At 37.1% G+C, this 14,988-nt stretch overlaps 3 protein-coding genes across 5 annotated transcripts; all 3 read right to left on the bottom strand.

The window, feature by feature from the left end:
- Positions 1–311: 311 nt before the first annotated feature.
- Positions 312–8,029, bottom strand: UPF3 (Smg-4/UPF3 family protein). The gene is made up of 12 exons (XM_086565040.1): positions 7,701–8,029; positions 7,510–7,616; positions 7,129–7,224; positions 6,881–6,979; positions 6,640–6,719; positions 5,905–6,018; positions 4,201–4,348; positions 3,230–3,303; positions 2,469–3,114; positions 2,235–2,359; positions 2,087–2,139; positions 312–1,304 (listed from the first exon to the last, which is right to left on the bottom strand). Exons 1-11 carry the CDS (start codon positions 7,838–7,840, stop codon positions 2,101–2,103), a joined length of 1,668 nt encoding a protein of 555 aa, XP_086421166.1. The 5' UTR covers positions 7,841–8,029; the 3' UTR covers positions 312–1,304; positions 2,087–2,100.
- LOC147491224 (Tetratricopeptide repeat (TPR)-like superfamily protein) lies at positions 7,954–10,918 on the bottom strand. 3 transcript variants are annotated; one of them, XR_015198069.1, is made up of 3 exons: positions 10,053–10,918; positions 8,736–9,941; positions 7,954–8,626 (listed from the first exon to the last, which is right to left on the bottom strand). XR_015198069.1 is itself a non-coding variant. In XM_086565041.1 (2 exons), exon 1 carries the CDS (start codon positions 10,791–10,793, stop codon positions 9,141–9,143), a length of 1,653 nt encoding a protein of 550 aa, XP_086421167.1. In that variant the 5' UTR covers positions 10,794–10,918; the 3' UTR covers positions 8,967–9,050; position 9,140. The 3 variants fall into 3 exon arrangements, 1 of the variants encoding a protein (XP_086421167.1); XR_015198070.1 differs by having other exon boundaries at positions 8,736–10,862; XM_086565041.1 differs by lacking the exon at positions 7,954–8,626 and having other exon boundaries at positions 8,967–9,050; positions 9,140–10,918.
- Positions 10,919–12,088: 1,170 nt separating this feature from the next.
- LOC147491223 (Rieske (2Fe-2S) domain-containing protein) lies at positions 12,089–14,710 on the bottom strand. The gene is made up of 4 exons (XM_086564964.1): positions 14,094–14,710; positions 13,441–13,701; positions 13,121–13,347; positions 12,089–12,392 (listed from the first exon to the last, which is right to left on the bottom strand). Exons 1-3 carry the CDS (start codon positions 14,499–14,501, stop codon positions 13,159–13,161), a joined length of 858 nt encoding a protein of 285 aa, XP_086421090.1. The 5' UTR covers positions 14,502–14,710; the 3' UTR covers positions 12,089–12,392; positions 13,121–13,158.
- Positions 14,711–14,988: the final 278 nt, after the last annotated feature.

Here is a 14,988-nt window from a genome sequence, read left to right as displayed (position 1 = left end):
GAGTTTACCAAAATGCAACCTAACTACAGCATAAATTAAAATTTCATGAACGACACCGAATTGAATCTTCTCTTATTTTATAAAGTATCATTTTGGTGGCTATGACCAAATAACATTAGTTAATCACGATCCCTTATGCATAGTATAATGCGAACTAAGGCACACACAACGAGGTGTATTTATTTCCTAGCATACTGCTCAATGATGTTACAGAAACGTGCATAAGCCATTTTGGAGAATGGATTACGTTAGAGAGTATTTTCCTTTTACCCCGAAAGGAGGATCTAAGAAGGTTCTGGAAGACAGAAAAATTCTAACTACGTTATACTTTCTTGAGATGCACACACTACACTTAAAAGTTATTCTAACTACACACTTAAAAGTTATACCCATCCAACGGCAAAATATCATAGCTGAGACACATTTGGTTCCACTGGGATATTATACAGTGGAACCCCTAACAGGTGAAGCATTTCTCACTAGCCAGACCATAAACACATGATCTCAACAAAATTCAATTCAGAGTCCACACCATACCCACTAGCCATAAACACATGCCTCAACAACATTCAATTTGAGTCCACAATCCACACCATACGCTTCGTACTAAACTTCAAAATCATCCTAGCAGAGATCTGACTGTTGAATCCATGGTAACTGATCCTGCCTGATTCATTGTTTTTCCTCCTGTCTATACTCCAGTACAAACTACACTTATTTACCTGGACCAGTAACATAGGAAGTTCTTCACAGACCACATTTATAGACAGAGAGCAAGCACACTCACTGTTCTAATGTTTATATATATATATTTACAGTTTAAGCAAAATGAAGTCAGCCAAAAGCCACGATGCCTATATAACAGTAAAGCTCCGATCCCATTTTATATCGCCCAACACAGAACCCAGAGCTCCTTCAATGGAGTATGTGTACCATTATAAACACACCTGCATTGATATTTTTTGTGTTGTATATGGTATATACTCTTCTTTCTTCACCTCAACTGTAACTCTGCATGAGCGTAAGGACATAGGATTCTCTAATGCACAAAAAGAACCGCCTTGGTAGCTGCACCATTTGGATCAACTGCATCCATCTTTTGCATGTGAAAGATTTCCCTGCTAATATGTTGCTCCTATTTGATCTTCTCTCTACCAGTAAGAGGTTGTTTAGTCACCATCTCTGAACCTTGAAGGTTGAAAAATGGCGGCATTCTACACCAACAAGGTCATGAACCAGAAATCTTTTGAACAATCTAGAAGAGAAGGCTCAAACACCAAAACAAAGTCCCAACTGGTGACAAGCTGATTCCAGAAACAATAAATACTAGTGAGAAAGGAATAAGGGAAGTACACTTCAACATTATACCATGCTGCGGCTCCTGCCTCTCACAGTAAGCATATGGGAGAGAAGTATCTTAAAACAAATAATTAGTATAAAGTTTTTTGAAGGTTCAATTAGCTAGTAAAAATATCTCAATTAGACAAATGAAATTGGCATATCAACTCACATAAAATGTTCTTGGTTAGACCCATGGGGTCAGTATTTGATTGCAAAATCTTTAGTTGTTGCTCATGAATCAGAATAGCTAGACAGAAAATGGACAACTAGCAATTGTAACATGCGAAGTTATAGTATCAAGTAACCAAAATATAAAAGCAATAACAATGTTTGTCACTTGACTGACCAGCAAAAATCATGAAGAGAACAAACATGGCAGTGAGATGATGTTAGGAGAAATCCAAAAGAAAACAGTAGTCCTTGTCTCCACTATCATATCTCAAAACATTAGTGATGATAATAATAACAATAACAGCATTACTGACGAACATAGCACTAACAATAGCAGCAGAATAGAGAAAAAAAATAAAAATGCCAATGTAGCCATGTTATGCAATGACTTTGATCAGGAATCAATAAGGTCCAAAGCATTATTTTCTGCCAACGACTGTGTGATACATCATAGGTTAAAAAAATGTCACACCTATGTTCAAGCTTTTAAAGCAGAACAATATAAACGCTAAGCCTAATATATGAATATAATTATTACAAGAGTCTAAGAAGGACATTCGAGAATATATCTTACCAGATTAAGAAATACTAAGTTCCAGAGCCAGACTTCTGAACCCACACTTGCTTCTGCACATGCATAAACTCACACTAATTACCTTTGGTCCAACTAAACACATAACGTGATACTAGGATAACTTGAAGGAAAACAAACTATCACCAACCTCATGGGAACCATATCCAGTAGCACCTCCCCTTTTCGTAGGCTTGCCCTCACTTAAATATAAAGATCCATCAACATCCTTCATGCCCTGCACAGGACCACGACGACCACCATACCTGTGGGAACCTGGACATGAATTGGAGATAATAGGTAATGTGTTCATCTTACAGCGAGAACTAATTATTCTTGATTATCTCAATAATTATTAATCGCAAAATCTTTAAAGATAACTAACCATTCTCCATAGATGAGCTACGAATGCTTCCAATTGTTTTAGCTTCACCACTCCTGCTTGAATTAGGCTGGTCAACCCTCATATCTACATGACTTGACGAGGGATTTCGATGGTTCCCACTAATATCATCCCCTAGTTTACTAGTCCCAGTGGCAAGTGTATGATGGGGAATGGACATGTTTTCCAAGGACTCTGACAGTGACAAGGTGTCGTCATTTCCATGAAATCCATCTGAACGGCGATGAATCCAAACAGTACGATCAGGTCTATCCTTGTTTTTGGTGCGCTTGTCATTCATAAAACCTGAACCATGTGGATCACTCCCAATAACATCTACAGTCCTTTTACCGTCAAAATCTGCACCACATGCAGGGTGTGAAACACTGGAGAGGTTATCCCTCAAAGCTGAGCGGATGTTAGAGGACCGGGGAGGTCTCTTTTCTTTCTCCGACGGCAGATTTTGGATTTGCTGTTCAGACTGAACTGCTGTAGATGGTTGACTCTGACGCGGTTCCTTGTTTATAAGTATGCTTCTGATAATTTTTCCCCCAACCTCACTTCGCTGACCCTGTTTGAAAGCAGGTGAGCCACCAGAGTTTCTCACTGAAGCTGTCACATTTCGTTGTTGTGAAACACCTGTGTAGGACTGACAAGAAATCATTTGAGTCAGAATGAAAAAACAAACTGTTGTCCTTAGAAACAACAACACGTTCAGCTTGAAGCTTTAGTGAAAGAAATGAGAAAAGAGATGCAAAATTTACCTGAGACCCTTCTCGCTCTTTCCCTTTCAGAAGTATAACTTTCTTTTTTCCAAGATCGACAGTCCCAGAAGCTCCTGCAATAGCTCCGTCAATGTTTGCAACTGAAATCTACTTACTATGTAAAAGAGGGCGAACATACATTCTACTAATTACACGTACTAACAGAAACATGCTCAGGATACAAGCATAAGCTTCTCGACCGTAAAGGTGCAGGGCAATAACCATAGACTCACAACTTCCGAACCACAGATATGTGTGCAATTTCATTACCATTACCCTGGCACCATGTGCAAAAAAATCCCGACCTATCGGACTATACTGGCTATATATATCACAAAATCAGGTAACCGCATATCAAACTTTTTGATGTATATGCAACAATTTTACCCCCTTTTCCCACAATTTCCTTGACCTGTCGATTCTATATTTTCAACATCCATGCCTCGGCATGCTACAGTCAAAAGATGTTCCAAGTCATTAATTGGCATTTTTCTCATTACCTTGACTGTTTCCATCACTAATTCTTGGTCAAACACAGCTAAACCACATTCAATTGTACTATAGATAATCCCTACAAATCTTGGGAATATACATATAGCATATAAGACCAGCAAGTTACTAATTACAGAGAGTTGGAAACATGTCTCTAACTGTGAAAAGGTAAGGGACTTAATATAAATACTGACCATACAAGCATGGTTAAGAATAACTTTCGTGTAAATTATCATTTCTCGAGATTTGATTGAAAGTTTCACCATTATACCAAAATCTCCACCCTTTCAAGTTTCGACACACCCACAATATGTTGCAATGTAGTAATTACAATATTTAAGATGTCAAAGACATTACTTAACATGCAAATTTTGAAATGCTTAGACGTGTTCCTAACATCAACATTCGTAATGTTAATTGTTGAGTTTAATATTGGTGAATAACACTGAATAAATTAGGAGTCAATGTCCCTTGCATACCACTTTCATCTGCTATTATTTCAGCTCCACTTTCTGTAGCTACAGAAACAGATCTATCCATCGGCGGATGATCCTCATGCCTTGGAACTAGAATGTATGCTGGTTTGTCCTTCCCAATGCCATTCTTTGTGCTATCTCTCATGACATACTGTTTCATTAAACATGTTTATACATTCAAAAACAGACATATAGCAGGACAGTACCTTCTATAGACATAGAGGCATAGAACATATAGATCAGTATAAAACAACATACTATCAAGTGCAAGCACCCAAGAGTTTAAAAATATATCATTCAAAGCCAAAACATTACCTTGAGATGGACCAAATACCAATTGAATGTAGGCAATTCATGGATGAAAAAAATGAAACCGTCCAACAAAACTTATTTTAAAGTGTTAAATTAAACTTACAAAACATTTCATACCAATTACCAATCATAATTCGTAATCAAAATATGACATGTTTTATTGAACCTTTGAACAGAGGTGATGTAATGACCCACAACCACAAATCGATACTTCCACCACTTAGACACCCAAAGGCCCGAGCCCAAAGCCTGACCATCCATAGGTGTGGGTTTTCTCGAAAGGCCTCGCCACAATAATAACCAGGATCCAAGACAGCTTCCCATCTGATGTGGAACTAAACCCACCCAAGGTATCACATGTGAGAAAAAAATTACTAAGGTCACACATCATAACCTATTTCTCCTATTTGCTTTGGATATAAGAACAACATTTCATCTAGGCATCAGATAGATTACAAGTCGAAAATCAAGCTCATCTTAGTATTGACCATATAAAGGCAACATTCTTCTTTTCTTTTCTGGGATTAGAAGTTCTAAACATATTGCAAGTCGCAACAACTCAATCAACCATCCAACGAAAGTTGCATAAGAAGCATATGACGTAAATTCTATATAAATGCCCAAGTAAAAAGGGTCAACAGCACGCAAGACTTAAAAACAACTATAATATTGAGGTTGTACCGCAAAAAATAAAGTAATAACATAACACATCTGAAAGCCACGACAGACACATTGTTCATCACATACACAGGGTGGCCACAATTTAGCATTACTTTTTAAAATATATGCCACATTGTGAGCTACATCTTGTTACCTAATGGACCAAGGCAAAGCATATGGAACAGCAACAAAATTAGCTTATTGACCCAGAGCACGGGACTAATATTTTCAATTACAAATTTTTTTGAATGTTTCATTATTTCATACTTATCCAGAAAGAATGATGTCCTATAAACTTGTCAAAATACATTTATGTTAAGCCTTTTCGCTTAGAGCCCAAAGTTTCCGAGTGTGTATTAGGTAGGTGGTAAATTAACTTAAGAGTTGGGGTCTTGATCCTTTCACTTCTTTAGATAATCAACTAAGGAGTTTGCTATCTTTTGCAATATTGCTGGACTTATAGACTGAAAAGAAGCGACGCCATTCTGAAAAAGTTGATGCAACTAAGTAAGAGGTTAATTGATGTGTTCTCAATAGCGGATGCTTCAATTAGTTAAAACACACCATTAACACAACCTTTCCACCAAGTGTTGTAGTGATACAATAAGAAAACAGTGACATCAAATCCAGTATAAGAAACTACTCACAATTGATCCCAAACCGAAGCTACTGAAAAAGTTCCAAAGCCAAAAAGGAAAAGAAGAAAAGAAGAGAAAAGAAAGTTAAAATTTATACCATTGAGGTCGACGCTCTTCTCTTCTCAGAACCCCGTTTTGTGGGAGCTGATCTTGAAGTTCCAGGTGAAGCTCCTATAGTTCTTCTACTGGGCTTCCCATTAGATGATGATCTCTGCCACACAGGACATTCATTCTATAAGTTACAAAGACACTGTTGTACTGAAAATACAAACATGAATCTTCGACAATGGAAGTCATGAAATTTTGGATTGCAAGTATCTAGTATAGGCAGTAGTTCTGAAAAAGAACTTCAAAGTGGTAACAATGGCTTCTAAAGAAAATTCACTAAAGAAAAACAACAATTTTCCATGGGCCATTATGTTTTAAGACAGCAGATTACTTCAAAATAAGCACCACTAATTTTAACAATCGATTATGTTGTCATGACAGTTTTCATTAGAACACCAATTTTTACAGTGAAGTGGGGACAAACTACAACATAAGGTCACAACTATAATCATTGTTTAAAAAAACGCATTGATTAGTAATATTAATTAAAAATATGGCCTAGTATTCTTGTGCTTACAATATAAAATAAAAAAATGACTAGTTAAAATTGCTTTGTACGATATTATTACCTTGAATAATCCCTACGGATTTCTAAAGTTCTAACTTTTTAATTAATGATTCAGGGTTTAGGATTAGAGAATTTAACATCAATAATTTTTGGCTAGACAAAATTCTAATGGTTAAAGAACACAATGACAAGCCAAAAAACAACCCATCTATGCACCTGGGATCCACTCTTAGCTGCTCTTCTTTGGCGGACAAAATCCATTAGTGGTGTAACTATGAGAGCCTCCTTAGGAGCACCTGAAAAAAAAATATTAGAAAGGGAGTGGGGAAGAGAGACATAAAGTAGAAGACAAGGAAGAGGACTCGATAATCATCCTCATAAGTGCTTTCCTTTTCAGATAATTTCCTATTCAAATAAACTATGTACTCATTTCAACTCTAAGAGTAAATCAACTAACCAGCTCGCTCTGCTTCTCGTTTCTCCAATTGTACCTCTGCACTTGGAAGATTCTCAACAGGTTTTGCAAGTATTTCAAGAAACTCCAGATACTCGGGATCTAACAATCACAAAAAGATGACAATGACTAAAACAGAAAAATAGTTGGCATACAAAACAGCCAACATATGCAAGTCAGCAATTCGGCACGCAAACAAGGACTAAATAAATGCTTTAGTATAATAAACAACTGAACCTTCGAGTTTGTACCTTTACTAATTGTCCCTTCACGGCCATCTTTCTTGGACCATGATTTTGGAACTCGTTGCGAAGGGGCATACTCAACTATAGCTTTAAGCTGAGTTCCTGACAAAGATTTGTTGATAACAAACGATGAATGTCATGAAGATTAAAAAAATGTATAAAAGCTATACAAACAACAATCCGTGCCTTGTATGTTCATACTGACAATTGATAATACCTATTAGGAAAGCCATCCTTTAATATGTGTCAACTGAATTACAGATTTAGCATGATAATAACAATTTCACTTTAAGTCCTTTAGAATCGTCTATCACACATTCATATATACAGTCTAAAACAGTGAGTTAAGTAGGCGTAAGAAAGGTGCAAATGTAATATGTGGATTACCCTTTTCGTTAACAAAGACGTGTCCATCAAAGAACTCAGCAAACTCAACAACATCTTCTGCCCTCCTGAAATCTATATAAGCCCGAGAATATTTCTGATGCTTCAAACTGCAAAAAATAATTAAACAAAAATAAACTTCCCTAAAGTCCATAACTTGTACAATATAAAATTATAAAAATAAAAAAGCAAACCTGTTTTTGCCCTGGAGAAAAGAGAGCCACTTATAACGACCAGAGAAACGAGAATCAATCTGTTCGGTCAAAACGGAGTGAGAAAGTGTTGGTGGTAAGTGCCTTAGCACAACTTTAGTTCGATCGTAACGATCTTTCATCACTAATAATTATTCAACGGCTCAATAAAAATTAATAATAAATAATAATAAGTTGGGGGGTAATTAAAATTTTGTCGCCCTAATTTTGACGGGAAACAGAGACGTACATCAAGTTATTTTTTTTTTTCTTTGTTGGGGAGTTCATTTTGTTTTTTTTTGCCTTCTATTATGTATGTATGTAACTTATGTACGCCTTTTTCGTTTCGGTGCGTAATGAAATTTGTTCACCACGTCATGTGCACGTGACTTGTAGTCTCTAGTTCTCTCAGCTTTGGATCGAAATTTTGGGCCCTGATGACAACTCAATATAAGCCCATACTTGGTATTTACATCAAATGGATGATGGAGCAACCTTTGTGTATGGTCCAAATCCAAACCTATATCAGATGAAACGTTGTTGCTTTGTTAGGAATATATATGTTAATGCTGTGAAGAAATATGAAAAACAACTTAGAATTTACAGTTAAAGGAGCACATTTAAAAGTTTCAGGCACTAAGGTAAAAGGTTGGACATAACTACACTTCATTAAACTTCCGTTGAGGAATTGCCAGCGGCCGTTGCTATATTCCTGATTTCAGATGGTCGCAAAGTGAACTTGTCAAGTGTAAGACTAAACCCGTAAGTAGGAAATAATGCAGAAAATGAATACTGTCTTTCTGTTGAATTTGTTACCAATTTACTGATGTAATTTCTCCATGGCCTTCCGGTATAATAGCAAAACTTGGATAATCAAAACCAACTAACTCAGGGTTTGAAGCTGTGATTGTGCTTATTTTGGTATCACCCTACCAAAGGAAAAATGGCGAATTAAAACTCAAATTGTACAAATAGGTATTGTGTATCCAAAAAAAAACAATAAAATCAAAATTCAAAGTAATAGCAGTAATTACTTACCTCGTAAACTTGATCAAACACATATATAAAATGGGACTAACGAGCTTTCCTCTTTTACTCCTCCAAAAAGCCCCTTCTCCATACCTACGAGCAATTCAACTTGTACGTCCCCAAAAGCCTCCATGTTAGAACGGCTAATAGAACCTTTGCTGACAAACCAAAGAAGAAATTCACCATATCCCATGTTGAGGAATTTGTGTTGATGCCAAACAAAAAATCATGGACAAAAACTACAATTGCAATCTCTTGATCCCATCGCCACTAGATGTTTCACTAGCTGGAACAGTGTTTCATACTTTGGTGGATCAATTGCTTCTATTCTCATACATATAACAACAAAAGATTAATTTAGTAGAAAATCAGAAACTCATCTACCGATTACCGGTCTAAGACTATACTGTCACCTCAAATCCAGCTAATCCCAGGCACTTTCTGCAATCCCTCTCCGGACATATTCTCTCTCAATTTCTTCACATTATCCCACTTTCCATTGGATGCATATATGTTTGAGAGCATGACTCTATAAGCAGTTTTGTCAGGTTCAATCTCAGAGAGTAGACTAGCTACAATATCACCCAACTCCAAGTTGCCATGAATCACACAACATGATAATAATGCACCTAAAACACCTGAACTGAGGGGCACAGACATGTTCTGGGTCAAATTATAAGCCTCTTCTAGTTCTCCAGCCATGCCAAGAAGCTTCACCATGTGGACATAATGCTCAGTTTTTGGTGTGATCCCAAACTCATCTTCCATTCTTCTGAATACTTCCCTACCATCTTGAACAAGCCCAGCATGACTGCAAGAGCAGAGAAGAGCAGAGAAAGTGGATTGATCAGGTTTAACTCCCTTGCCCAGCATGTCCTCAAAAATTGTGAAAGTCTGTGATATAAGCCCATGTGAACCAAGACCTAGAATTACAGAGTTAAAAACTACAACACTTTTGTCTCTCATAGTTTTGAAAACCCAAACTCCCAAGCCAGAAAAACCACACTTAAAGTACATGTCCATAACAGCAGATGCAACCATAACGTCTGATTCAAATCCACGTCGCAAAACATAACCATGTATTTCTCTACCTGGCCTCACATTTGCCAACCGTGCGCACGCAGCCAGTACACTGGCAATCAAGACATTATCTGCTTTTTCTCCTTCCATATTCATATCCTTGAATAAGACCAATGCAAATTCACATTCTCCAAACTGAGAAAATCCAGTAATCAAAGCAGACCATTGAACTAAATCAGGACAGGACAAATTACTAAAAACGGTATAAGCTGAATGCAAACATTTACACCTTGAGTACATACTCACAAGAGAACTTCGTACATGAGGATTAGAATCAAATCCATATTTCAAGCAAAGACCATGGATTCCTTGACCAGTTTCTAACAAGCAAGGATCAACAAACCCCGAAACCAGCCCAACGAGCGTATACCCATCTGGCTTCGTACCCACTTTTCGCATCCTACCAAACAACTCAAGGCCCTTATCCCAAACACCAACACACCCAAAGCCTGTAATCATTGTATTCCATAAAACTAAATCAGGTTCAGCTATCCCATTGAACACCTTAAAAGCTTCGTCAACAAGGCCTAGTTTCGAATAACCCGTAACAAGTGCACTACTAGAAACCGAATCCAATCCCAAACCTATCACTATAACTCCCCCATGAACAACTCTCAAGCTAGAACAATCAAAGTTCTCCATGCATGCACGTGAAATGCATGCAAATGTGTAGTTATCAGGTTTCACTTGAGAACAAGTACGCATTTTTTGGAATAAAGAGAATGCGTCTCTGAACTGGTGGTGTTGAGCATAAGCTCTAATCATGGAATTCCAAAGGTAGACACTTCGGTTGTGAACTTTATCAAACACGTGTCGTGCTGAATGAAGATCATTGTTATTTGCGTAGAAACGAATGGTTCTGGTCGCGTAAAATGGGTCGTTGAAAAGTTCGGTCGTTATGATCAACGCATGCAATTGCTTTGTTGTTAATTGGCTTTGGTGAGTTTTTGAGAGTTCGAAAAGTATAGCTGGCAAACGATGGGACATTTACAATATGAAAGCTATAGCTCGAAATGAAATTTCAGTTGGCAGCAAATTGTTTGCACTTTGCACTATAAATCGTCGATATATCTGACTTATACTTCACCACTTTTGGAGTCAATTTGAGTGGTAGCTCGTTAGTAATATAATATGCTAAAAGCATATTCCCTTCGAAAATATATATGTATGTGTGATGAAAACCTATAAAATAGCCGAGAATGATTAACCATCGAGTAAACGTTATGCACTTATTGTCTTAAATTTTTGCTCGGGGAGACATTTCAAATTTGATATCCTCTTTTGTATAAATTTCTTGATTAAAAGAATTTTCCACACATGAGTTGTGAATTTGAGTGAGCATTATAAAAAAACGGTAGATGTGGAAATCAATTTTGTAAAAAATAAATTGTTCATCAACAAAGATTACTTTTTAATCCTTCCTATTTGTATCCTACAGCTGATGAAAATCTAATGCTCAAGATTAAGAAAACGAAAATGGAAATGAAAGAAAATAAGAGAAATTTAAAGGTTAGTTTTTGCAAAAAATCTTGTAGGCCACAAACATCCAAATGGTGATGAAAATCTAATGCTCAATATTAAGAAAACGAAATGGAAATGAAAGAAAATAAGAGAAATTTAAAGGTTAGTTTTTGCAAAAAATCTTGTAGGCCACAAACATCCAAATGGTTGATCTCTATGGTGATCTTGTAGGCCACAAACATTCAAATGGTTAATTCTTATAATGATGATCTCTATGGTGTCACTAGCACATATCTAAAGCGTGTGTCAATAATAACTTTGAAACACCATACAAATTCAACCTTAGCCTGTGAAATGCTCCACCAACATCCAAACCAGACAATACCTAGCCTCCAGGCACAGATATTCGGGAAGCACGTCACAAACTATAACTCTAGTGAACCTTTAAGATGTTTTGTCTAACACAATAGCAGCAAAAGTGTAATTTCAGGAACATTTTCAATATTGTGCCCGCAAGCAAGAACAAGTAAAAAGTAATAGCCGAGGCAGGTCTGCAAACACTAGCTCCCTCATCAACATGTTGTTTAATATTGATCTTCTTACAGGTTGAAGGTGACTGTGTAGGGGCGTACTGAGGATTCCATGACAGGTGTTTGATCCTTCCTCGTTTTCCATTTCTCCTAATGACGGCCTGGTGCTCTGTTTTTCTCTTAGGGTTTTGCTTGGAGATGACTATTTATAGATAGCCAAGGCATCGTTTCTGAAACTCAAGCGATTCAGAAACTTCATGTAACTGCAGGGGTTCTAAGAGAGATTCAATATTCATACAACTTGGAGATTTTATTGATGTATACAGTTTTGGAGAGACATTATAATAAGAGAAACTACAAATGTTTCTTTCAATGTCTGATGTAAAAATATTGACAATCAACTCGTACAAGCTTCTGTTGATCTGAACCAACAATTGTGAGTCTTTCCTGGTTATTTTTTACAAAATTTGAGACCATTTAAATCACATTTCAAAGTTCAAACCAAATCTGGGGTGCTATGCACTTTGATATAGTAGATGAGCCATTCTTCCAAACAAGTAGTATCGAACTCATCCTTCCGACCATCATGGTTTTCCTGCCAAACGAACTAGACTTAGAGACCAGTCAGGATAAAAAAAAAAAAAAAAAGAGGCGAGCAGATATGTACTTCAAATCCAAAGGTACATAGCAGAAGCTTGAAAGATTTACAATTAACAATGACAATACATCTTCACATGCTAGGCTTTAAACATCCACATTTCACACATGTTAAGGAGTTAACTTATTTTCAAGCTTCACAATGTTTCAGTCAACAAGGCAGGTTCATCACCATCCTATCCTATATGAAGTGAGAAAAATGATAGAGCTCTGTCTCATACCAGTTTATGGAATATGCAACCTAAATGATTAATAACCTTCCAAAACTAGCTCTATCAAGAAAGTGATACATGTTTGATGGACGTATGTTTATCTCCAATATATACCTTATTGTTGAACAACCTTTTTATGAATTTGAGAATTGAAAAGAGTAAAATCACACTAGCTTAGCAACACTATTACTAAGCTGTTGTAGGCTGTACTGCTGTAGCCATAGGCCATATGCAAAGAACGAATGACCCCTTGATGTCCAATTAAGACCATCATTAACATCAGACATATACCGACGTCCTTTTTACCTTTAGCTAGCTGAAACCAACCGAAATCCAACACCAGACATTATAACTAAAAGTCAGTGATAACCATTTTAAACTCAAACCAGACTAGTGCAAAAAGAATTGATCCACCTCTATCAAAATGTTTTACTTCGAATAAAACGGTCTTTACCTCTGTGTAACTGCAGCTTTTGTGGAGAAAACTGACACCTAATTGAAAGCATTTGAAACAGCATAAAGGAAATCCAAGAAACCTGTTCCCTTGAGAAGACCTTTACCAGTCAAGAGCTCAAAATCTAACAACAAGAGGAAACCAATTGCGGCTGTCTTTCCATTTATTAATTCATTCCTCTTTGTGAAACCAAAACCAGTTTCACCCTCATCAACTATCATTCTTACCTGAAATCCATGAACAGAGAAAAAGTTGTAAAACGCAAATTAGTACTTAGAAATATTTTGTCTTTTTGAGTGAAACAATCAACTCTCAGTTACCTCATCCACATTGACATCAGATGCAGTTGCACCTGGTTGAGCCTTCCCACTAAAGACAATCTCGGCAGAGGCACCATATGGAACACCGTCTTCCAAGCTGATGTAAATGTTATCAGCATCCAATTTCACAGAATACACAAAGAGCGGTCTCAAAGAGGGTGTTAGGACTCTCAGCACAACATTCTTCGGATACCAATCTTTCACCTCCCCAGTTCTTAGATCATATGTACTGTCTGTAGATGGACAAACTATACAACCATCCTGAAAAAGAAAAGTATCATAGATTATTTTGCTTTAAATCCGCCCAAACTATGTCATAGCGACAATCTTATAGTTGTGCCAGAAACATGTGTCTTGTAAGAATATAGCCCAGGGACCAACTTCAGTTTATATACCACTGTAGTCCATTTTCTCATATTCTTTGGGCCAGACACTCTTCTCGTTATATGGTTTCAATTAAATGCCTACAAAAAATTTCATAAACTATAGGTTCAAACCTGACGGGCACAAACTCAACTTGGAAATACTCTGGACGTTACGATTCTAAATATGCATATGCAGCTCCTCACTAACTCTCATGTATCATTTTCCACATTGAATGTGTTGAAAAATGACAATGTATAAATAACTGTACGCGAAATGATTATGATTACCTGAGTTAGCTTTGCATTAAGCAACCCTTCACTATAAGCACCTTCAGCTGGCGACCTATTTTCGATAGCGAACACCTCATCTTTATACCATAACAGCAAAATAGTTTCCCCATCTTGAATAATCACTCTCCTCTCCCCTTTCGGCAATGCAGCCAGCGGAACAACCGGAACCCAATTCTTCCCATCTTTAGAAACAGGAGATTCTTCTTCAGCTACAGAAACTTCAGTAGCTTTACAAACAACAACATGTCTAGACTTGTTGAACAAGTTACAAGACCTCGAAAGCGACGAAGAGGATTTCTTGGAGTAGAGTTTGTAGAGAAGGGGTGTGAGGGACTTCGGGTTTTGATGTAAAGAGGGAGAAATAGGGAAGGAATTGGTGGTGAGTCTTGAAGTTGTGGAAGCCATGAAAATGGTGGAGGGAAAAAAAAAAAGAAAGTGAAAGTCCAAGAGAGAGAGAGAGAGAGAAATGGGTAAAAGGCTGGGAAAGCCATGTCCACAGAGTGTGGATAATGAGTGAGGAGGGCATGGGGTTATGGTCCTGGTTTTTGCAGCGTGTATTTATACCTTCCGGTCATACAGACATAGACAACAGTTTTGAATTTTTTTTAAAGATCAAATTACAAACTCGTTTCTGGTCCATTTTATTAACAATTCCATTTCTTAAACATATTCCAGTTTATTTATTTACTTGATAATCCCAAGTATTCAACTGAATTAATTCAAGTTTGTATAGCCAATGAAAGTTAAGTGATTTCTCACTTTTGCCAACAAATAATGCTGTGGTTATCACGTTAGTCTTACACACTAAGGGTTCCCAGTTCGATCCTGGGCAGCATCAAGATTGGCAGGCGTGGATTTAAAAAGCCCGCCGCCCCAGTATATCAGTATCTGG

The sequence above is a fragment of the Coptis chinensis genome, chromosome 6, assembly GCF_015680905.1.
Source record: "Coptis chinensis isolate HL-2020 chromosome 6, ASM1568090v1, whole genome shotgun sequence".
NCBI lineage: Eukaryota > Viridiplantae > Streptophyta > Magnoliopsida > Ranunculales > Ranunculaceae > Coptis > Coptis chinensis.
Note: the sequence above shows the minus strand (reverse complement) of the source record. Positions and strands in the feature narration are given on the sequence as shown.

What these genes read in the sequence shown, in the direction of transcription:
- LOC147491224 (XM_086565041.1), bottom strand. Translation starts at nt 10,793, where the DNA reads ATGTCCCATCGTTTGCCAGCTATACTTTTCGAACTCTCAAAAACTCAC.
- LOC147491223 (XM_086564964.1), bottom strand. Translation starts at nt 14,501, where the DNA reads ATGGCTTCCACAACTTCAAGACTCACCACCAATTCCTTCCCTATTTCT. An exon ending in TTAATGCAAAGCTAACTCAG is followed by an intron (nt 13,702 to 14,093) that starts GTAATCATAATC and finishes TTTCTTTTTCAG; the next exon opens with GATGGTTGTATAGTTTGTCC. An exon ending in CTGATGTCAATGTGGATGAG is followed by an intron (nt 13,348 to 13,440) that starts GTAACTGAGAGT and finishes CATGGATTTCAG; the next exon opens with GTAAGAATGATAGTTGATGA.
- UPF3 (XM_086565040.1), bottom strand. Translation starts at nt 7,840, where the DNA reads ATGAAAGATCGTTACGATCGAACTAAAGTTGTGCTAAGGCACTTACCA. An exon ending in CAGCTAAGAGTGGATCCCAG is followed by an intron (nt 6,019 to 6,639) that starts GTGCATAGATGG and finishes CCTGTGTGGCAG; the next exon opens with AGATCATCATCTAATGGGAA. An exon ending in GAAGAGCGTCGACCTCAATG is followed by an intron (nt 4,349 to 5,904) that starts GTATAAATTTTA and finishes TTAATGAAACAG; the next exon opens with TATGTCATGAGAGATAGCAC.